General features: G+C 37.9%; 1 protein-coding gene across 1 annotated transcript in view; it reads right to left on the bottom strand.

Annotated features, from left to right (window-relative positions):
- The window catches only part of LOC120428363 (dopamine receptor 2), a 54842-nt gene extending 41590 nt beyond the window's left edge, over positions 1-13252 (bottom strand). The window contains exon 1 of the mRNA XM_039593367.2: positions 11690-13252. Within this exon, the coding sequence (XP_039449301.1) occupies positions 11690-12954 (1265 nt within the window). The 5' untranslated portion in view covers positions 12955-13252. The remainder of the gene's footprint in view (positions 1-11689) is intronic.
- Positions 13253-24116: the final 10864 nt, after the last annotated feature.

The raw sequence follows: 24116 nt of genomic DNA, 5'->3' as shown, positions 1-24116 counted from the left end.
AATTAACCTAGTTTTGAAACCATTGAGTTTCCCGCGTCTTCCATGTTTGAAAGAGAAAAATTACAGTCTTAAAAAATGAGCCAGCTCATCATCACGTCTATCCATTTAGAGAATGTCACCGGGCTCGCGTGGCTGGCCACATCGTCAAATGATACTCCCTTCGGCGGGTGGAGGCAAATTTTCAAGGTTTAGAGGGGAAAACAGAACAATTTAGGGCGAAAATTCCGTTGGAAACGCATTTTTTTTCTTGTCAAAGCTTATTCATTGCTTATTCATTTGCGATTGCTCAGTCGGATTTCTTATCCTGTCCCTTAGTCCTGTTAGTTGAGTTTGAGTTTCTCACAAGTCTTCGTGGGATAAGTCCATTTGGTGAAAGATGAAACTGCAGGGGAAAAAAAGTTCGTTAAAGTTATTATACTTGAGACAGCTGCCAAAGTAGCAGAGCAGACAGACTTAGGACTGTGCTGCCCGCAGCTGGAGTTTGACGCTGGAAATTGAATTGAATTTTCTGGTAAGTATTTCAAAGGGGGTGGTTTATGTCGAATACAGCATTGTCTGGAGTTTTGATAAATGTAGGTTTCAGCCACGACAGATATAGGTTAGAAATTTGGATGGATTAAGTGATATTAAATTTTTAGGCAATTCAAAGGATAAGCCCAATGATCGATGAATTTTTTTTCTTGGAAAAAAATGAACTCTGTTTTTATAAGGAAAAGTTTAACATCTGCCAATACATTGCATGTTAAAAAATCTAAATACAAAAATTCCCACCCAACCGTCTGCCTTCAAGTTTTATTTTATAATAAAGAAATCTAAAATTGTGCTGATTTATCCTCTGGGCATCAAAGCGGAATAAATCTCCGGCGGCCAAAATTTCACCACCCAAAATTTAATTCCCGACCCCGCGCGCTACTCAAGCTGACAGATCATTTGTCATTCCAGCGCCAGTGGCGACGCCGTCGTCACGTGAGACTGAGTAAACGTGCACGTGCCTCTTTCCACCGGCGGCGGCGGGCAAATTCCCAAAGGTATTGTTGGCTTGCGGAGGGTGAATGGACCTATTTTGGACATAAAACTCATGTATTTTGCATAGAAAACAAAAAAAGGCATTTTTTCTTTAGATACAAAATAGGTACAATAGGGCGCAAATAGGTTCATCTCCGCTAAAAATTCTTACCCACTTCGAGGAAAACCCCCCACAACTGGAGGCGCAGTTTTGCGGTGGGCGTGAGTAAACAAAAAATGGAAAAACAAACCCAAACAACGAAATAATTCGCAGAGTAGTCTAAAAAAGCAAATTCCCCGCCAGCAAGAATTGTGTCATTTATTTGCCGGGACGTTTTTCACCACCACCAGATTGTGGCGCGGCATGACGACACTGACATTCCACAACCGGATGTGTGTGGTCGTGTTTCCGGTGGGGATGTTATGTTTTGAGGTTAGTTTTTTATTTGGTTTTGCCGAAGCAAACATTTATGAGATTGTTGTCGGAGAAAACAGTTGTTCGTGTTCTGAGGACAATTTAAATATCTGAAGTATTTTTTTTCCTTCAAAACCTGAAAAAAGATTAAAAAGCTATTAAATAATTGAAAGTTAAATAAATGTTAAACAATGATTTGACAACCGATTTAACTTCTTTCAATTAATTGTAATTTTAGTAAAGAGTCAAGAGTCAAGAGTCAAGAGTCAAGAGTCAAGAGTCAAGAGTCAAGAGTCAAGAGTCAAGAGTCAAGAGTCAAGAGTCAAGAGTCAAGAGTCAAGAGTCAAGAGTCAAGAGTCAAGAGTCAAGAATCAAGAGTCAAGAGTCAAGAGTCAAGAGTCAAGAGTCAAGGGTCAAAAGCAGGGGTGCCCAACCTTTTGGCCCTGCGGGCCAGATATGATTTTTCTGAAGCAGTGGCGGGCCGGAATTGATATTTGATAAAAGTTGAAAAAGTAAACACATTTTTTCAATTTTCTTATGATTGGGTTCTTTTAAAGCAAATACATAAAAGAACTAGTGTTGCAAATATGATACCTTGATTTTAAAAATAAAAAACAAATATAACATTCAAAAATGTGTTTATTTGACTTATTTTAATTTTTACTTGTTTAAAATTGTAAAGATATTGTTTTTGACGATTGCAATTAAATAGCATGATATTTTTTTTTAAACATTAAAATTTCAATGATCCATCGATCTATTTTCAGTATGAATAATTTGATTTTTAAATTTTTAAGCTTTTTTTTAAACTTTATCACTAAAATGTTGTTCTGGAAAAATACATTAGTTTGGCTTACTTAGGCCGTTGCAAATATTTTTTAAAGTTTATGTTGCCCCCCCCCCCCCTCTTCAAAATCGGTTCGAAAAATCAGGGGGCAAAGAAAAAAGTTTTCAAAAACATCAAAATTTTAAAGGAAATAGAATTCTAACCAACAGAAAACAATTAGAAATGAATTTTCCTGCGTTTAAAATCATATTTAGCATGTCTGGAATCGATCAAAAATATTTAAATTTTTGTAGAATTTGAATGTTTAGCACCGCAAAAAGTTTTTTTTTCGGAGAAAAAAAAATTCTTCAGTACGTGGATATTTTGAAAACTAATGATTGCAAAACAACTGGGCAGGTGTAAAATGCACTTTCAAAACCTTTTTTCATTCAAATGTTGAGACCATGGCTTGTTATTTCAATTTTTATATTTTTTTTATTTTTTTGCCCCCTTCCTCGATCCCGATCAGAGTCGAGGGACATAAACTTCAAAAAACATTTGCAACGGCCTTATTCATTTAAAAAAAAAGAAATTAGAAAAAAAAAACTTCAAATTGCAGTTAACACAGTCAAAACTGAAAGAAATAACATTTCGTCTCTTTTTGTAAATTTTAAGAAAACAATCCAAGTTTTTTCATAAATTTAACAATTTTACGAAATGGATAATTTTGTTTTCTTGCACAATTTTTTCAGTTAAAAAATATCAATATAAAAATTGTAAGAATTAAATTCAAACATGAAGAATGTTCTTATAATATGTTAAAATTTGATCTCAAGCTTATTTTTTTTAATTCAGACAATAATTTTATTTATTTAATACTTCATGAACAGACCGGCCCTTAGGTCATAGAAATATTTTAAAAATCCGTCGCGGGCCGGATGAAATGGCTTCACGGGCCGGACGTTGGGCAGGCCTGGTCAAGAGTCAAGAGTCAAGAGTCAAAAGTCAAGAGTCGAGTTAAGAGTTGAGAGATGAGAATTGAGAATTGAGAATTGAGAATTGAGAATTGAGAATTGAGAATTGAGAATTGAGAATTGAGAATTGAGAATTGAGAATTGAGAATTGAGAATTGAGAATTGAGAATTGAGAATTGAGAATTGAGAATTGAGAATTGAGAATTGAGAATTGAGAATTGAGTATTGAGAATTGAGAATTGAGAATTGAGAATTGAGAATTGAGAATTGAGAATTGAGAGTTGAGAATTGAGAATTGAGATTTGAGAATTGAGCATTGAGAATTGAGAATTGAGAATTAAGAATTAAGAATTGAGAGTTGAAAGATGAAAGATGAATGATGCAAGTTTAAAAGTGAAACTTTAGAGTTACTAGCGTAATTTCATGAAACAAGAAAGGTTATCTAGTAAAAAAAATCTGAATTTCTGTATCATCTTTGTTACCTTTAATATTAAAGGATTTTCATGATCGATATACAAAAACCCGAAAATAAATGCGAAACAAAAGCTTCCCATCACCCACAATCGTGCCGATCCTTTCTTCCAGAATATTAAGCAAAATTGATCTAATCAAAGCTTCTTTGTCTTCGGCATCTCTTCACCCAGCAGCAACACAATGGAAGCTATTTCTCCCAACTCTCACCCCCATTTATTCTTCATCCTTCCCTCCGGCAATCCAACGAACAACTCCCTTCCGGAAATACCTGTCACCGGATGAAGAATGATGATAGCCACCTAAAACGGGCATCTTCTTCTTCTTCTTTCTCCTTCCGTGCTAAACCACAGAAATCCAATCAAACGTCATCGACAATCCCAATATGTCCGTTCCGCAATCCTAACCTCACTCTTTCTTCCCACAATCGAGCCCCGTGGCATGAAGAGGAACGAGGGGGGCGAAGTAACCAAGGATTACCGGAGTTCCGTGATTCGGTTCACTTGGTTCTGGTCGGACATCAATACACCTTCTTCTTCTTGCTGCTCCATCACCACCGTTAACTCATTTCCGTTTCACCGCAACTGTCAGAAGGTACCTACTGCCTCCCAGGCACCAAGTTTGGCCACATTTGCGTTGGAAGTCACGTCACACTAGTGCGGTGAGAATCCGTCTGGAATGTGCCGTCGTGAATTCCAATGTTTGTGGGTTTGGCACCACGTGTGGGCAACGTGCGCTATCCTTGACCTTTGCGAGAGTTTTGACATTTCGCGTCGCGAGCATCTTTAACCCAAAATGCCTCAACTACAAGAGTGCGACGGTTAACCCCCTTTTTGTTCTATCCCCTTTGTGAATGACGTATGGCATCCGGACAACGTCGTGACGTGATGCCCGTCATCGTGACGAATGCTAAATGGCCTCGTTGTCATCGAAAATGTGCGGTTCCCGGTGAAGATCTGGCGGCGAAAGCGTGTGGTCCATGGAGGACTTTTTGGGGTTAGGTTTTATTTTTCCTGAGCCTGACTGTGAGACAGGGGAGAAACTCTCAAGAATATTGAAAAAAATCAATACATTTTGTAATCAAACTGAATCTTACCGATATGCAGAATCAAAGGTCATGCTCAAGCATAAACTTAATTGGACTTATAAAAAAGTATAACTTTCATTTTTCCTAATTTTAAATCTCGATAAAACATTGAGTTGAAAGCGAGAAAAGTTCAAGTTACGACCAGATTGCATGAAATCAACAAATTATTACTTCAACGTAAATAGCCCAGGATATCGTGTAGTAAGATAGACCCCGGTAGAAAAATAGCTCTAATTATATCCCAAAGCAGGGGACCCTATTCCTGTTTCTCATCTACTATCGACTCATTGGCATTTCATTTCTGCTCTCTTAAAAATTTAAATGAATAGTGTAACAGAATGTTAGCATTTTGACCATATTTACATCTTAAATTAACCGATTATCACTTTAAATGAAATATTGTGCATAGTGCCGATGTGTCGAAATTAGGTGCTCTTCCCCTAATTATGATTTAATTCACCTTTCCGCCCACTTGGTGTACATCAGGAAATTGAGAGGAAAAAAGCCCACGCCAGAAAATTCGATGCTAGCCACCTAATTTAACATCCAGGATGTAATCACAAATAATGAGCTTCTCTATCCTGGAGCAAGTAATAAAAGAAGAGTGATCACAGTACTTTGATTTTGGTTATGATTTTACATAACAGGAACAACCTATTGATAAATTATCAATTTGATATTTTTGAAATCTTATTGTTAGGGCTTGTGATGTTTCGAGGTAAAACAATTCAAATTTCGCGGAATCCCAATTACAAAATATTGGAATTTCACAGTATCTAAAATCTACTTTTATAAAGCCAAAAATTTGTATTTAGAATAAAAAAAAACAAAAGAGTGGAAAAGTTATTAAAAGATCAAGATACAAAATAAAACCCTTTGACACAAAATATTAATTTCAAATTGTCATCATGGCCTTTCTACAATCACTTAGCTTAGAATAGTTAAGTATCCCAAGTAGCACACTTTGTTCGCCAAAAGATTTCCGAACTTGTTGTTGAACTCATTTACTATGTTTTCCCAACGTCCCTGAGAACTCTTGAACGCTGGAAAAAGCGCACGTTTTTCTGTTGTTGAACATCTCTTAACTTGTTAGAAATGTGCGTGGTTTAATTAAGTTTTACCAGCGCACGTCCTACTTGCATAGAGAACGTTTGTTGAACATGTCATAAGAACTCTTGACTATAAGATTCTGAACCGGGTTGGATAACGTCGTTTGAACCGTTTAACAACATTCAGATTCAGGAGGGAGTTAGGCAAACGTTTTTATAACCGTTCAAGAACATATCGTGGCAGACAAGAATGTTAAACAGGCTTTTCATAAAATACGTCCAAGGTGTTCGATCAAAAGTTTTTTTTTTTCTTAATTTAATCCTTTATTTGTGAGTAATGTCGCTTTACGATACTTTAACTACTAGTTTTTTGTAATTTATTAGTTTGGACAGGGATACGCCATTTATGAATGATAATAATATGAATGATGGATAATACAAAAATATCAACCATAAAAAATGATTCAGTTTCCTAGTTATGCCTTTGGGGATTTTTTTTTCAATTATGTTTGAGTGCTAATTAACATCGCTTGCTGCTACTACTCTACTACTGCTGCTGGTTCCCGGTGCTGCATTTTCAGTTTTCCTTTTTGATGAAGATTGCTCAGGGCAAGTATCGAACCCAAGATCACTCCAAATGTCAAGTCCGGGCGCGCGTCTGCTTCTTTCCACGAGGGGTGATGATGGATGAGCAGGCCTAAACGTCAATAAGAAGTCTGCGGTCATCTAGGTTTTACCAAGTTCACTAACAGTTTGCCAAAACTTCTTTCGAACATAAGCTGTTTCTATTTTTAGAACTATCCTTGCTTGTTTCGTCAACATGTCCTTGCTCGAATTTTAGAACACGAACGCGAACTTCACATAAACAACTTGTTTACGAGAAATCCCAGCCGAATCCAAAGGACAAATCTACTATGTTATCACGTTTAGCACACTGAAATGAAACATCATGTCTGCAAATGTGGTTTTGCTTTGCGAGTTCTACAATAATGTTTCAATGAGGTCAGAATAAACTTCAAAATGAACTATTCGTAATCCGTAGATTTGGCATTTGTGTTACACAGCCATGTTGAACAATGGTTTTTTGATCAAAATGTGAACAATTGACCAAATTTTTTGACACTTGTTCAAAAATTAGCGAATAAAAACACTTATGCAGCAATTGTTCAACAAAAAAATAAAGAGCGATGTTTTTCTTGCTACTTGGGTAAAGTAAAATAGATAAGTTAATTAGAATAGTACATAACTCACGGTCGTCATCTACAATAAACATAGATAGCTTGCTGGGCTTATATACAATGCTTTGCAGTTGTTTGTTTTCCTTAGATATGAAAATGTCAACTTACCGTAGATTTTAAAATTTTCCAAACGATACGTCAAGTTTCTAACTTGATTACTTTCAGATTCCAGATTCCAGAGTCCGTGAACCGAAAAAAATATGCACACGATTATCTCCGGACTGGCTGAACAGATTTGAACCGTTTTGGTGTCATTCGAATCGTCCTGGGGTCGTACAAGATCCTAGTTAATATTACGAAGTTGAGAAATGTACTTCAAAAGTTATGCTTAAAAAAAACGATTTTAACTAAACTTCGGAAGATTGTAAAAAGGGTGTTTTTTGTAAGGCAACTCGTCATGCTATACATTTTTAGAAAGGTACTCAAAAGACCTTTCCAATGAGCCCAAATCGTTGAAGGTCTGACAATCCTATCAAATGTTCTAACCGCTTAAGTGTTATTTATATACTTTTTAGAGGCCGGATCTGACATATTTTGATGAAAACGTTGCCGGATCTACTATGCGACCTATCTTTGGATTGGTAATCAAGAGATCTTTCCAAAGAGTCCAAAACATTGAAAATCTGACAACCATATCATAAGTTATAAGTACTTTAGTGTTTTTATGACACTTTTTTTAGGCCGGATCTCAGATATTTCGATAAAGTAAGAGTTATTTATACACTTTTTTGAGGCTGTGTAGTGTATTCACTTTATGAATGTGAGGAAGGCACCAACCACCTAAAATTGGATTAAGTAACTTTTTTTCTATATTCATTAATACATCATTATTTGTTGACATGTTTTAGGGGACAAAAACCGTATTTTTTAGCCATGCGAACCATAGTATGGACAACAAATTTGCCGCCAAGTTATGTGCTTTTTGGAAAAAATAGATTCATTTTACTTCAGTTTTTAACGTGTAAAATTGCAATCGAAAAGTACTTAACAGATTTTTTGATAAATTGCACAGTTTTCTTAACTTTTCAAGATATAGCCACTTAAAGTTTAATTTTGATTAAAATATTCCCCTTTTACGATTTTTCAAAATTGTGTCCATGGTTGTTCATTCCTGAAATTTTGTTTTCCTGATTTGCTCATGGTTATAGTTGTACAATTCATAGAGATTTGAAAATAAAATAGCTAAATTCTTCTTCTGTCATTGAAGTTTAGATAACATTCTTCCACATTCTTTTCTTAATCTTGGATCATTAGCATGTACAATCAAAGCTATTTTCACTGGAAATTTACAATCAATTCTGCATTTTGGAAAACATTGCACAGTGGGAAAAAAGGGCCCAAAAAATTACCGCAACATGATTTCGCGCAAACCATCGATTGCTATACACCAAAAGCTTGGTTTTTGCACCAGGAACAATAATCCGATGAAAAATCGCACTGCACGGACCGGTGGCCGGAGTACAGGCCACCGGAAGATCCGGATTTTTGGAAAAAGTGTCAGATTTATCCAATTGTGAACTGATAAGCTTTCATCTACCATGAATAGTCATGCAAAACAATCCTAGAATAATATTAAATACCATAGGACCCATCGGAACCGGTTCCACCGATCTCCGGTGGCCACATCCGGAACCGCATTAGGAAACAGCGTAAACTAGTCATGCGACGAATCAAACTTCTTGATTTTGGATGGGGACATGAGTTATACACTCCTCTCTTAAAAACATGAAGTTTGATATGTCGCAAGAGTGGTTTCAGGAATTTGCCAAATATGATCTTCGGATGTGGCCACCGGAGAACCAGGGAACCGGTCACCAGAGGCAAAAATACATTTTAAGGATACTCTCCATCCAAAATCAAGAAGTTTGATACGTCGCATGACTGGTTTACGCTGTTTCCTAATGCGGTTCCGGATGTGGCCACCGGAGATCCATGGAACCGGTTCCGATGGGTTCTATGGTATTTAATATTATTCTAGGATTGTTTTGCATGCCTATTCATGGTAAAAGAGAGCTAATCAGTTCACAATTGGATAAATCTGACACTTTTTCAAAAATCCGGATCTTCCGGTGGCCTGTACTCCGGCCACCGGTCCGTGCAGTGCGATTTTTCATCGGATTATTGTTCCTGGTGCAAAAACGAAGCTTTTGGTGTATAGCAATCGATGGTTTGCGTGAAATCATGTTGCGGTAATTTTTTGGGCCCTTTTTTCCCACTGTGCATTGTAGTGAACAATATTTTAAAACTGTGTTCTAAATTAGCTATGCAATTTATTTTAAAACTGTTTCAAATTAATTGAAAAGCCAAGGTTTAAATACACTGAGATGGATTTTGACAATAGATTATTTTGAATTTTACGACATTTCACGATATTTACGAAACTTCACTGCCATTGCAAAATTTCATGAATTACGCAACTTCCACGTACACTACACAATAAAAAAGGTATCATTTAATTACATGACATTACATCACCACTTTTCAGTGTTTTGACAATTTTTCAGTCTGCCCAAATTTTTTTTCGAAGATTTTTATTTTTCTGCGTGTTCAGGTGGTCATTTTGAGCAACTTTTGTCCTGCGAAAAACTGTACTTCTCTTGTTTTAAGTTTTTCTTGTTTCATTTTTAGTATTTTAATTTGCATTTATCTTGTTAAGCTTACGTTTGCTTTTTTGCCTGTTTTTCACATTTTGTGCTATAGAATGGCATCATTATCATTTAAATTGTAAAAAAATATGTAGAGGCATAGTCTGGGACACTACAAAAATTACTGCATACTTCTTTTTACTTAAAATATAGGAAACAAGCCTTACCCGACAAACTTCGTTCTGTCTTTTTTTCGTTTGTTGACGTATAGCTTGTTTGCTTATTCAGCCTCCTGTGATCAAAATTTGAGTTTACGTAAATGGTCCCATACAATCTGCAAATGCTAAGGATTCGGTTCCAGAGTGGACAAAGTGTCAATTAATTAGCGTATAAACCTTCCTTGGGCTTATATGAACCAAACGCAACAAAGAGCACCGCGATCTGACGCTCCGTTTTGAACTGATTCGCTTCTATTTTGCTTATTCAGCCTCCTGTGATCAAAATTTGATTTTACGTAAATCTCTCCATACAATTTGCCGATGCTCCGGAATCGGTTCCAGAGTGGCCAAAGTGTCAATTAGTTAGCGTAAGAACCTTCCTTGGCCTTATACGAACCCAACGCAACAAAAAGCACCTCGATCCGCTGCTCCGTATTGAACTGATTCGCGTTCGAACAAAACCGTCGAAATTTTTTAAATATATAGATAGAAGATGTTAACAAAAAACACAGCCAAAGTTGACCCATGAAAAAAAAACATTTTTATAAACAAACATTGGCAAAGTCACCTAAAACAATTAAAACTTTCAATCCTAAAATTTGAAGAGTTCTTCTTTCCAATTATTTTTAAAGATCAAAAATTGGTTGAAAAATTGATTTTTGGCGATTTTTTAAATCGAAGCCCGTTCAAAGGCGGGGTTGGGTTGTAGAGGTTTAAGGTATTTTTTTTATATTATTTTTTTATATTATTACCATTAAAATTTACACAATTTTTAAGATTTCAAATTCTGCAAGGATATGGGACGAGAACTTTGACGAAAATTGTTGATGCTCCACTATTTCAGGCGTTAATGGGAAATTCTACACGGCCTCCTCGAGTAAGTTTCGCGTGAAGTTGGGTGATTTCAGATCAGGCGAATGGGTCAAGGAGCGCACCCGTCATTTCGACGTTCCGAGAAAAACGCGTTTTAATGTTTGACCTTGAATAAACAAAAAACTAGAGCACGCAATGTAAACAATAAAAAACACGTTTTGTTTGGTTGACCATTCTGTGCATTGCCACGATGTTTGGTTGTATTTGGTTGCCGGAGTCCCAAGTTATAATTTAAAATGTTTACGGTAGTCTCACTTGTACGTGCGTCAAACGAATCCTGACCTGAAATCCCTTTGGCCAATTGTCGCACTTACCTAATTCTTCAGGGAGTGACAAGATAGCACGACAAGATTGAAACTTCTTTCATATGAAAAGTGACAAAAATCCGCGGAGCTTTTTTGGTTTTTATTGAATATCTCAGGATTGATATCGAATTTTGGGGATCTGTGAAGGTCAAAAGGTGAGGCATTGTGAGCTGCACAAAATTGCGTTCTTAACTCAATTTGGCCCAAAATGCAAGCACGACAACTTGCTTTGATTTTCAAATTCTTTTTGTGCTAAATTGTGGTAGGAAAAAGGCTTTTAATTCTTTTTATATGTTATGGAATTAATTCCATGAGCAGCCCAGGCAATTATTTCGCCTTCCTCGGGAAGCCAAAAACTAAGACTGTTGCTTTTCTCCATACATTATGATGATTGTTTCCATACAAACTTCACGTGCTTGGAAGTAGGGGTTCCCGTGGCCATTATGAGTTCAAATTTGGAATCAAAAACAAATTGTTGGTCAATCTTTGGTATCAGGGGTACCAGGATTTGGACCACTCAACTGTGTATGTAAATTACTAGAATATGGAATACTGAAGCTTGGATGTCTGTTACTTGTGAATCTTTGATAGCTTGAAAGTAGTTTCTACTTTCTCAAGATTCGATTCAAAATTATAAGCAAAATTTCTCATTTATCTTAAAAAAGCACTTCTACTATTATTTGCCATTATAAGCCGTACTCACCTCCGAAAGTCCCTGCTCCAGCACGCGTAGATGACCGGGTTCATGCTGGAGTTGATCCACCCGAGCCACGTCACGACCGCCGAAACGATCTCCTCGTGGGCGATGCACTGTATACAGAACCCGGACAGCAGGTTCACCACGAAGAACGGCAACCAACACACGATAAAGACCCCCATCACGATGCCGAGCGTTTTGGCCGCCTTCTTTTCCTTGGCGAATTTGGCCAACTTCCGCGAGAGGGAGAAGTTCTTGCCCATGTGGGTTCGATGGCGCGGTCCGCCGAGTCCGTTGTTTTGGAGCGCGGACAGCGGTTCCTCGTCCGGTTCTTCCGGGGTGGAGTTTGCCGTGTGCTGTTGGTGGTCCTGCTGGTTGGATGGCTGAAGGTGGTGCTGGGGTGGTTCTCGGTGGTGGTTTGGCCGTTCCCGGGTCGTTCCGCCGCGGTGTATCCGCAGCGTTAGCTGGAGCTCACCGGACGCCATGAGGACCTGCTTGGTGCCGAGTTTGAGCGAGCGCGTTTGGATGGCCGCCGCCCGGTAGATCCGGCAGTAGGTGAACACCATCACCAGCAGTGGAAGATAGAACGATATGGTGGAAGAGAACACCAGGTAGCCGAGGTGTTCGGTAAACGTGCACTTGAACGCTGGCATGTCGCCTTCCCGGGCGGCCCGCCACCAAACGATTGCCGGGAAGCTGATGGCGCTGGAACAGATCCAGACGGCGGCGATGAGAGCCGCGGCCTTCCGCCGGGTCATCTTCATCGGGTACGAAAACGGGTCCGTGATGGCCCAGTACCGATCCAGCGAAATGACGCACAGGTTCAGGATGGACGCCGTACTGAACAGTACGTCCAGTGACCGCCAGATGTCGCACCAGTCCTCGCCAAAGAACCACGTGTTGTCCAGCACTTCGTACAGGGCGGAGAACGGCATCACCACCAGTCCCACCAGGCAGTCGGCCACGGCCAGGCTGGTCACGAAGTAGTTGGTGGCCGTGTGCAGGTACCGCTCCCGGATGACGGCCAGGATGACCAGCGAGTTGCCAAACACGGTCGCAAACGAAAACAGGAACAAAAACGCCAACAGCCCAGCCCGGTCGTTGGGCAAGGCTTCCAGGTACCGCGAGAAGTTCGGTTCGGTGGTGCAGCAGTTGACCACGTCCAACGTCACCGACGTTTCACCAGCCGACACATTGTAGTAGCTAAAGTTGCTAAGCCTAATCAGTTGCGACAGTTCCCAGTAGTAATCAGTTGCATTCGTAGTCATCATTGGGGATGACCCTCGGGACTCCTTCTCCTTCCCTTCTTCTCTCCCCGTTCTTAAAACCCAAACATAACCCCTCTGCAGACACACTCCGCTCAATTTTGCTCCCAATTACGGCTAATCACTTGGGCCATTAGTCGCCGACGACCGCTGGGGCAGCTAGCACCGCAGTGTTGCCAGTTTTCACCGGCCATCGAGCGATCGAATAAATCACTGTTATGGTAATGTCGGCTCTTCTCCGATGAAGACGCTGATGATGGCGCAGCATTTTCCACCCGGGAGGGGGCGCACCACTTCCGGCTGGGGGACGTTCTGTAACGAGACGGAGGGAAAATTTAAACGAAATGAGTAAAAATGTGTAGAAATAGACTATTCTGGGAGGAAGCAGGACTGATAGTGCCTGCGAGGCACTCGTTTATTATTTGATTTTCATAATTTTGCTGGGTTGTTAAATTTCAGCACTCTTCAGCTTTTGGGGGGAACGTCTCGGTGAAACGGCAGCCGGACGAGCTTGATTGTTGCTGTTTTGCTTTTGCGGGCGACCCAGATTTGAAATGGCTTCCGCTAAATGGTTGGAGCTTAAATTCAGTGATTGAGGGACGTTTACTTCTAGAGTCGAGAAAATGTAGCAACATTTAATTTTTTTAAGTTCATGGAGTTCTGCAAAAAAAAAAACTTGTCAATAAACCCAAAAATATTTGCTCAATTTATCGTCAATCAGCTCAAAAAAAAAAAAAAAAAACTCTTCTCAGTAAGTAATTATCCTTAACAAGAACCATACCTGGCGTGTACTAAACCATTTGTACAAAAATTAATTCACATTTCCGCCATGCCAACCGAAAGGAGTGAGAGAAATGTAATTCGTTCCGCTAGGCGGTTTATTTCCCACGCAGCAGAACCGGTTGCCCTGCTCAAGGGTTGTTCCGACATGCTGGTAGACATGACCCCCCTCCCTTTGAATCATGAGCCCGGAAAAACCCCGGATTAAGTCGTCTCGAACATCAACGACGCCGTCGCCGACCCACAACGCAGCTCATAACACACTGACATTAATTATTCCTCGGTTAATGAAATTATTTCTGCTCATTTCCCTGGCGCTTACGTCACCCGGCAAGCAGCAACAGAGCAGCCATTAATCAGATTTTAGCCCCACCGAAGGCGGTTGCTCGTGGTTGCTGCTGTGTTGGCGCTGAAGAAGGGATTCTTCGCGCAAACCCTCGGAGTCGGTCGGGGGTAGCTTTAATAGCAGTACCTGAGAGATACCTAGCAGGGAAGTGCAGGTGAGTGTGGGCGGGATGTGGTCAAACGAGTTCATAATTCAGTTTTAATTTGAATTTTACTTTTAATTGAATATTATTTACAGACTATTTTATGCTTCTTCAACAGTCCTTAAACATTTTATTTCTTTGATAAAACCGTTTAATCATACCGTTCAATCAGTCGTCTAAAAATTGCAGTTTTAATCTGGGTGCGGAAAAGACAGAATGCGTAACGTGATTTTCGAATGCTCCCAACTGCTCCTCACTACTACAAGTGCACTACTGCTGTAAACATAACCAAAGTAGAAGGCTTTGTTCAAGCTCAAGCGTGACATATTTTTTGCTGCTGAAGTGACTTGTTTTGAAACATTTTGGATCTGTTGATGTTAAAGTGCTTCGCGCATTTTTTGTTCGTAGACTAAACGATGGGAGGCCAAAAGATGTTTTTTTATTTTCCACGTGACAAAAATTTTGTCAGAAGTGGGTGGAATTTTATGAACCAGAAGAACAACCGAATGGGAGTTCCGAGATTATGTATCTTTGTAGCTTAATATTTGTTGACTTCGAATACCTCAAAAGCTCGTGTCATTTTTTTAATCCTGACAAAATAAATTATAGATCGATTACAATACTTGCCACTTTTTGGTATCATTTTGCAAACAGTAAATTGGTTCCGCTTTGACAGTTCTAAATTGAGGCCGCTTTGCGAACCACTATTCTGCACCCAGGTTTTAATATGTTATGAACTTAAATATTTAAAAGGTTTAAAATATATATAGTTTTTTGCTTTTTGGGATTTAAAAACACCAAAAAGCTTAAAACAAAATTTGGTTCAATGGATTAAAAAAAAAAATCCAGAATCGTTTTAACAGAACTAACAATTTCAAAATTTGATAATAAAAAGTACACGTTTTACCGTTCTGAACCTATTCTATCAGGATTAGGATGCCCAGAATATGGGACTTTTTTTTCAACAACTCGAGCTGATTATTGTTCCTTGAGATATTTTAGGACTCTGGTCCAAATATGAACAAAATCGGTCACCATTTACCCATTGATATTCGAGGGTGAAGTTTGTATGGGAAGAATCGGAAAAATGTATGAAAAACACAATGTTCTCACAGTTTTAACTGCAGGGCGCGCTACTTCCATCCAAATATTCTCAAAAGTGAGATTCTTATTGGAAATTTGATGCTCTACAACTTTGTAGAATTCGCCAAAGCTGAAAAACTCGATCCTGAAAAGTTATTAGCGATTTAAAAAAGTCATTTTTGTATGTAAAAAAAATTTTTTCACCAATTTTAGGCTCGAGTATCAACGAGTTAATCAGAACCAATTTCGTTCAAAATTTACACAGATGCTTAAGAGGCAGTATTTGTAGATTCTGCTCGGTTTGTTCTAGAGGTCGTATCGAGGTGCTCCGATTTGGACGAAACTTTCAGCGTTTGTTTGTCTATGCATGAGATGAACTCATGCCAAATATGAGCCCTCTACGAGAAAGGGAAGTGGGGTAAAACGGGCATTGAAGTTTGAGGTCCAAATCACATGAAAAATCTTAAAATTGCTCGCATTTCCGTAAAACTTCATCAATTCCAACTCTCTAAGATGCATTCGAAAGGTCTTTCGAAGCCCTTCAAAATGTGCTATAGACATCCAGGATTGGTTTAACTTTTTCTCATAGCTTTTGCAAATTACTGTTGAAAATGGATTTTTTTAAAACCTTAATATCTTTTTGCAACAGCCTCCAACACCCATACTCCCATAGGTCAAAAGATAGGTAATTACATGGACTATAAGCTTACGGTATTAACTTTTTGGCCAATCGCAGTTTTTCTCATAGTTTTACGATTTTTCTAGAACAAACATTTTACAACGTTAGTTTTTCCCCTTTAGGCCGCCATAGCGGCACTTTTTGGTCTCAATTTTGTCATATTCGGAATCCTCCGACAATTTCACGTAAGTTAGAAGTATTGGAGTTGTAATTTTGATTTAAAAAATAATTAAATAAAACATTTTTGAAAAAATAAATAGATCTTATTTCCCCTATGATCAATACGTCAAATGCTGTATCAAGTAGGCGAAAACTTGTTTACCCCTAATCCGACAAAATTCTAAATAATATTTTAATTAATTCTAAATGCCATTTTTTCCAATCAAATTCAAAATTTCAACACCTCAATCTTATGTAAAATTTTCTGAGGATTCCGAATATGTCAAAATTGTGACCAAAAAGTGCCGCTATGGAGGCCTACAGAGCAAAAACTAACGTTGTAAAATGTTTGTTCTAGAGAAATCGAAAAACTATGCGAAAAACTGAGATTGGCCAAAAAGTTAATACCGTAGGCTTATAGTCCATGAAATTCCCTAACTTTTGACTTATGGGAGTATGGGTGTTGGAGGCTGTTGCCAAAAGTTATTAAGGTTTTAAAAAAATCAATTTTTAACAGTAATTTGCAAAAGCTATGAGAAAAAGTCAAACCAATCCTGGATGTCTATGGCACATTTTGAAGGGCTTCAAAAGACCTTTCGAATGCATCTAAGAGAGTTGGAATTGATGAAGTTTTACGGAAATGCGAGTAATTTTAAGATTTTTCATGTGTTTTGGACCTCAAACTTCAATGCCCGTTTTACCCCACTTCCCTTTCTCGTAGAGGGCTCATATTTGGCATGAGTTCATCTCATGCATAGACAAACAAACGCTGAAAGTTTCATCCAAATCGGAGCACATCGATACGACCTGTTTCACATCGGTGAAAAACTCGCTCTTAAAATAACTCAAAAACCAGTTTTCCGCTTGTGGAGCAGAGGGTATTTTTTTCTGGACACCCTAATCAGGATTCATCCAACAACTTAGAAAAAGTAAGGAACGAGGTTGAATCAGTTGTCCTTGCATAAATTAAAAACACACAAAAATAAAATGGCGTTGTTTTAAAAGTGTTTTTAAAGCATGGTGTTATTTATGTTTTTTTAAATTTGATTTTCTTAAATAATTAATGTAAACCATAGGAACTAGGAAGTTTTCCTTGGAAATAAATTTGAAATGCTCAAGTTTATATTTAATTTGAAAAAGTATTTTTATTTAGTTAGAAATCCATTCAGCTTTACTTTTGAAGTAATTTCAAAGTGATTTACAAGTTGAAAATGGGTTTGAAAACTTTAATGTGGCGTTCAAATACTGACAAAAGAGCTATTAAGAGTCTTTCAATGTAAATTGATGATAAAAATAATAAATTGATGAGGAAGCCATTCTTTAACTTGCCATTTTATTTCCTAATTTACTTGAAAAAGAACACCGTGGGACAATCATTCAACTCATCGTTAGATAGTTAATCAAAAGATCTTTCGAACGAGCTCATTAGATTGAAGATTCTACAACCCCATCAAAAGTTATGAGATTACTATATAAATATGAGGAATGCTTTTTTTGAAAAATTAAAAAACAATTTACAAAATTGATTTTTTATGTTTTTGTAATTTTTCGATTTATTATATGGGACAAAAACGTAATTTTTTATGGTTGCCGGAACCGAGTAATAGTTTTTTGATTTTTTTTGCAATCTAATAGTAATTTACAGATTTTGTGGAAAAGTGCACCGTTTTCAAGATAGAGTCACTGAAAGTTTAATTTTACCTGAAAACTCAAGTTTTTCGATATATTTTAAATAGGGTCCACAATTGTCTATTCCTGAAAATATTTATTTCGAGTGTTAAGTATTTTTAACAAAAAAATGCCCGTCAGATATTGAAGATTGGACCTCTGATTGCTGATGAAATAAGCGAATAGAAGAAAAAAACAGTAAGTTGAATTTGTTTGGTCTCACAGCAACATCATTTCAAAAGAACATAAAACAAAAAAAATCTACGATCGGGCTCAAATTTTTCTATAACTTTTAAAACAATTGGCGATGTCGATCCGTACGTTCCCGAGATATGAATTTTTGAAAATAAAAAGTGATATTTTCGACGCGCCACGCGCAGAAGCGGGAATTTAACAAACATGAGAAAAAAACAACCTTTTTCACACAACTGCGAAAGCACTAAAATTTCAGCGATGACCTATATTTTTTTCAGTACCAATAGTTGCGTCTTTCAATTACGGAATTTTCGTATCTTTCCGAAAAGGTTTTTCATATTTTGAGATGAAGACAAACATTTTTAAAAGGTCAAAAATTCATTATTACGTCCTTTTAAAAGTTAGATGGGGGGGGGGGGGGGAGGGATCAAAATTTTAAAAATAAAATAAATGGATTTTGTAAGAAAAAGTTCATAAACAAAATCGGCAAACTTTGTTTTCCGTGTACCATTGCTTTTGAATAGTCCTCATCAATATCTTAACTTTGCCAGAAACACCAAACTGAACAGAATAATCATTTTAAAAAAAATCTGATTTTCGAATATTTACGTAACACGTTGCTTTTTGACGTTCCGAGAAAAGTGCGTTTTAATGTTTGACCTTGAATAAACATAAACTAGCGCCCGCAATGTAAACAATAACAAACACGTTTTGTTTGGTTGACATTGTCCCGATGTTTGGTAACGTTTGGTTGAATTTGGTTGCCGGAGTCCCGAGTTATGAATAAAAATGTTTACAGTTGTCGGACATGTACGTGTGCCAAACGCGTTCTGACGTGAAATCCCTTTGGTCAGTTGTCGCACTTACAGCAATTGTGTCAAGATAGCCAAACAAGATTGAAGCTGCTTTCATAAGGAGAGTGACAGTAATGCACGGAGTTTTTTCTCGGTTTTTATTGAATATCTCAGGATTGAAATCGATTTTTTGGATTCTGTGAAGGTCAAAAGGTCAACAGGAAGCATTGATAACTGCACAAAATGGCGATATTAGCTCAATTTGGTCCAGTGAGTTGTTATTGGTAACAAAGTTTAGCTTAATGGAGTTGGGTCTTATTTAAGAGCTGATTTCGGAGTCGGAGTCACAAAATCTTCAGAAGCCGGAGTCGAGGTTGAAATTGTTCCAAAAGCTTCCCTGTTTTTGTTGTAATTTTATAAAAAATGTGTTTTCTTTCTATGCAACTTGTTTCCTACCAAGGTATTTCTCAACCCCAATTGGCCCCCATCAACAAGCAACAGTGGCAAAAAAAGACTGTTGCCATCATCACCTTTCGTCGTGCCATCGCGTCTTCATGCCGAGGCATCATGACACCTGAAAGCTGCCTGTTTACTTCATTTTTCTCCTCTGCCAAGTCATGCCTCATTTTGCAAGGAGGGTGGGGGAGAATCCCTCCCCTAACTCCAAGAAGCAACAACAAAAAAAAAGGACAACCAAATGGAATATTTATTACCGTCGTTCTAGGCTGCCACTTTGGCGCAAAAATTCTTCCGACTGGAACGCAGGAAACCCAAATTCCGTTACGCTACACGGTGGCAGTGTTGCCAGACAAATGAAAAAAAAAGAAAGGAGAAGAAAAATGGTGCCACTTCAGGTTTTTGGCTTCGGAGAATTCATTTCGAAATCTATGCTTCGAGCCGAGGGAATAGCAACTAATTACCCACTGCTCTTCAAGTCCTACGCACAAATCTTTCCCGGAATTAATTGCCCGGCCCCAGGTTGACGTGGGCTGCCCCCGGCCCCCAAAAGGTAGTGGTCTGGGAAGTGAAAGGTCGTGTCGGTTGGAAATTCCTCGAAGTGGGCTGAAGGAAGTGTGCAAAACTTAAGCGATGGTAGAGAACAGGTTTGTTGACGCGGGGTTGTGTTTTCGTCGAATTAAGGTGAAATTTGTCTGAGCAGCTTTACAATCAAAAGATCCATTATGAAAGGTTTGGTATTTGGTGAGATTTGCCATTCCAGGAATCACGGGCTGGCTGGTAGGTCATAAAGTCTTGAGTGTGAATCGCAAATGATTCGGTGGAAATCGTTGGGTGATGCTGAACAAGAGATTCGAAGCGAAGCGAGGAAAATGAATTTTGAATTGGAAATTTCTTTTGTAAATTGGTGGAAATGGCTTCGAAGAATTGGGATGATCACGTCAAAGAATTTTGAAATTTCCAACGATGTTTTCTGCTGAAAAAATAGCATTATTTTCCTTACAAAATTCCCTAGAAAGGTATTATAAGATACTTGCCTCAAAGTGTAGGATTTGATTACGTGATTCAATTTATTCCACTTTTCCGAATAATTGGAACCCATGAACAGTAAAACTCTACAAAACCTTCAAGCAGTAAAAATATAGTATATTCTTCAAGTTAATTAAAACTAAGAAACGATCTATTCCTGAAACTTTAATCCAGCGTTGCCATTCTCCAAACAAAGTTTGTCTACACTCAACTAAACGGCACTTTAAAACATGGCACGTTCATATCATAACAGTAAATCAGCTCAAACGCATCTAAACTGGTACGAAAATAGCTTTCCGGACCTGCTATAAAAAGGCCATGCGAAACAATCGAAAACTTTCTTCGAAGGCGTGCCAGTTCATTACTATTGCACCAGCTGCACTTAGTGAGTCCGTGCCGATGAAGCCTTACCATAATAGGGTCGGTTCGTTTTGATTCATTGCAATTTAACAGCAACCCTTACGGTTTCATTTGGCACACGCGATCACTTTTGAGTGCTGCACTGAAATTATTTTCTTATTAAATTGAATTAACAAAAAACCATCTTTTAAACTTTCATCTTCATTAGTACGGGAATTTATTTTTAAAGCAATTATTCGCCAACAATAACAGAAGTTTTTCCGTGCAGGTGTAGTAAAACTTCTACCGCAACCGGAAATTGACACGTGTACCATGCCGCGGCCGATTCCGGGTTCTGATTGAGCGGTAAAACATCGTTAGTACATGCACTTTAACTTTCCAATGTTGCAACATTCCCAGCGTGGGCGAGGTTATTTAACATGCAAATCCTTTTTTTTCATTTCCAATTGCGTGTCGTCTGCTGGAAAAAGTTTTTTTTTGTTCTGATCGGTTTGATTTGTGTTCTTTGGGCTGTTCAAATAGGAGAGAAACAAATTGTAATTTGTATAATTATCGCAGAATCTGCTTGTCATGAGGTTTGCAGCAAATTTATAAATACTCTTTCTACAAATAATAAGAAGGCATGGCAGTTTTTAAGAAACGTCATTTTGGTGAATTCTGAAAACATCTTTCAAGGAAATTTCGAGAAGGTGGGACATAAAATTAGGGGAAACATACCCATTTTAAGCCTAATAAGCGGTCGTGTTTGAATGATGCTGGATAAACTGGAGTGTTCCTTGAAATTTACTATAACCAAGTACACCAACGAGTAGAACAACTTTTTGTGAACATTTTTGTTTATTTTCACTTTTACTAAAAGCTATTCTATTCCTTTTACAAGCATTTAAACAAATTACCAAATGTATTCTAGTCAGTCGAGAATGCATCTTTTTTCTGCCAATTGTGATGAAATTTTAAATGAAAGCTCACGAAAAGTAGCATTTATAGGGAAAGTTTCCTGGCATCAGGCGCTGTTGGTGGTATTGGTGGCCATCCTTTGTTCTTTATTTGCCTTAGGGTTCGCCAGCTTTCGATTGGAACGGGTCGTCAAAAATCAAATGTTAAAAGACTTGGCGCAATTGTATTTTTGATGGAGCTTGCTAATTATTTACATGTTTCGGGATTATTTTTCAAGTGAGTGACTAACTAATGTTCAAAAGAACATGTTGCCGGTAGTTGGGAGCAATTTTATACCTTAAGCGCTTTGAAAACGTTAGCGCAAGTGAAAAGATATTAAATAATGGCGACTTTCGTTGAGTAGTTAAGCTCTCATCTTGCGTGTGGAATTGTGTGTCAACAAAATGATGAGAAATGGTCTCGCAAAATAGAAATTATGATCAGAAGTGCATTAAATTTGAACTTGTTGGCTATGTCATAAATTTGCGTGCTTACTCGAGGCGGTGCTGTTGCCGGTAAGTTTATAGCCTAAATAGTATTTTTGGAGCTTTAATCAAGCATCAAACTCTCCATATGACGAAGATAGGTGTTTGATTAGAAAGGGTATATTTACCCTAGTCGTTCAAAAATCAAACTTTATTATTCCAATGGTTGCTACAGAGAGAAGGAAACATACGCAATACAATATTCAATACTCGTTGGTTGCTAAAAAATTGAATTTTTCAAAAATAGTCTCGTCATTTGAATGCAAATAGGGGTTTTAAAATGCATTTTACACTTGTGCAGTTGTTTTGCAATCATTAGTTTTCAAAAAAAAAATAGCAAAAAACAGCTTTTTGCCATACTAAACATCAAAAATTTAAAAAACTTTAGATTTTTAATAAAATTTGTATCATCCTTACTTTAACTTATTCATTTACTAAACTTTTCACAAAATATCATATTTTTCAAAAATACTAAAATTTTCAAAAATTTTAACATGGGTATCATGGGTAAATTGGACAGAGAATTTATCTCCCCATTATTATTTATCTCCCCATTATTATTATTATTATTATAACATCACTTGAAAAATTAACTTCTCAATTAGACCTCCTAGACCCACCTTCACGTATACCTATCGACTAAGAATCAAATTCTGAGCAAATGTCTGTGTGTGTGGTGGAATGTTGATCAAAAAATCACTCGATTATCTCTAGACTGGCTAAACCGATTTTGTCCGATTTGGTCTCATTCGATCCGTCTTGGGGCCCCATAAGTCGCTATAAAAAATAATGCAGTTTAGTTGAGTATTTCAAAAGTTTTGCAAAAAAAACTATTTTGACTAAAGTTGGGAAGATTGTAAAACAGGGTGGTTTTTGTAAGAAAACCCGTCATGTTATACATTTTCAGAAAGGTATTTAAAAGACCTTTCCAACGCGTCCAAGACATCAGTGTCTTGCGAACCTTCGAGGTGAACGGACACTAGAGCTGCGGTATTTTTTACTACCTAAGCTCAGAGTTATTTCATACAAAATTCACAGTCTTTTTAAAGACTACCTGAGTTATTTTCCAAAATTCTAAACAGTCTTTTATAGACTAACCCCACCTGAAATTTTGTTGTATTTTACAAACGAAGCCATCTTTTTAAGAGAACTTTGCTTGCAAAATGCGTCAAAACAAAGGTAAACGCAAATCTTCTGAAGATTTGGTCGTTACGTCGGTGAAGCGTTTGAACGCTAAACCGGCTAACGGAAACAGAAAAAGAAAACAGCCTCATCCGAGGTCTGATTCTGATTCTGAAAGTGAGGTCAATCCTCCAATTCCATTGGCAAACAGTTTTGGTGTTTTATCCGAAACTGTTGACAAGGATCCTTCTCCTCGTACTGAGCCTACTGCCGTCGAGAAACGAGTAAAGGCTCCGCCAATTGTAGTGACTTCCGTCTCCGATTTGGCCAGCTTTCGAACGCAACTGAAGAATTGCAAGGAAACTTGCAATTTGAAGGTTTCGTTCCAGCTTGGTCGAAGAGGAGAATGTCGCTTGTTGACGGAATCTTTACAAGATCACCAAACTTTTGTTGGTTATTTAAAAAACCACAAACACAATTTCTACACGTATGAGACCAAGAATGCTCGTCCATTCAAGGCGGTCCTGAAAGGTCTCTCCAACGACTTGTCGGTGGATGAGATCAAAAATGAACTTAAGGTGTTGCTTGGCTTTGCCCCATCCCAAGTAATACCAATGAAGAAAAAATCAAACGGGAATATTTCTCGCTTTGGTTTGACTTCACAATTTTATCTGATTCATTTCAACAGAAATTAAATCAACAATTTGAAACTTTTGGACAAAGTTCAGTTTTTGTTCCATGTACGGGTAAAGTGGGAGCATTTTAAGAAACATGGCGGTAATGGCCAGAATCTGACCCAGTGCCGGTGTTGCCAGGCATTCGGTCACGGTACTGATCATTGCGCCATGGTTCCAAAATGCATGGTTTGCTGGGATTCTTCTCACGACAAGGACAATTGTCCCGTGAAAGAAGTCACCCAATTTAAATGTGCAAA

The sequence above is a fragment of the Culex pipiens genome, chromosome 1 (genome assembly GCF_016801865.2).
Source record: "Culex pipiens pallens isolate TS chromosome 1, TS_CPP_V2, whole genome shotgun sequence".
Classification (NCBI taxonomy): Eukaryota; Metazoa; Arthropoda; class Insecta; order Diptera; family Culicidae; genus Culex; species Culex pipiens.
The sequence above is the reverse complement of the archived record's forward strand: the minus strand, read 5'-3'. Positions and strand labels throughout refer to the sequence as shown.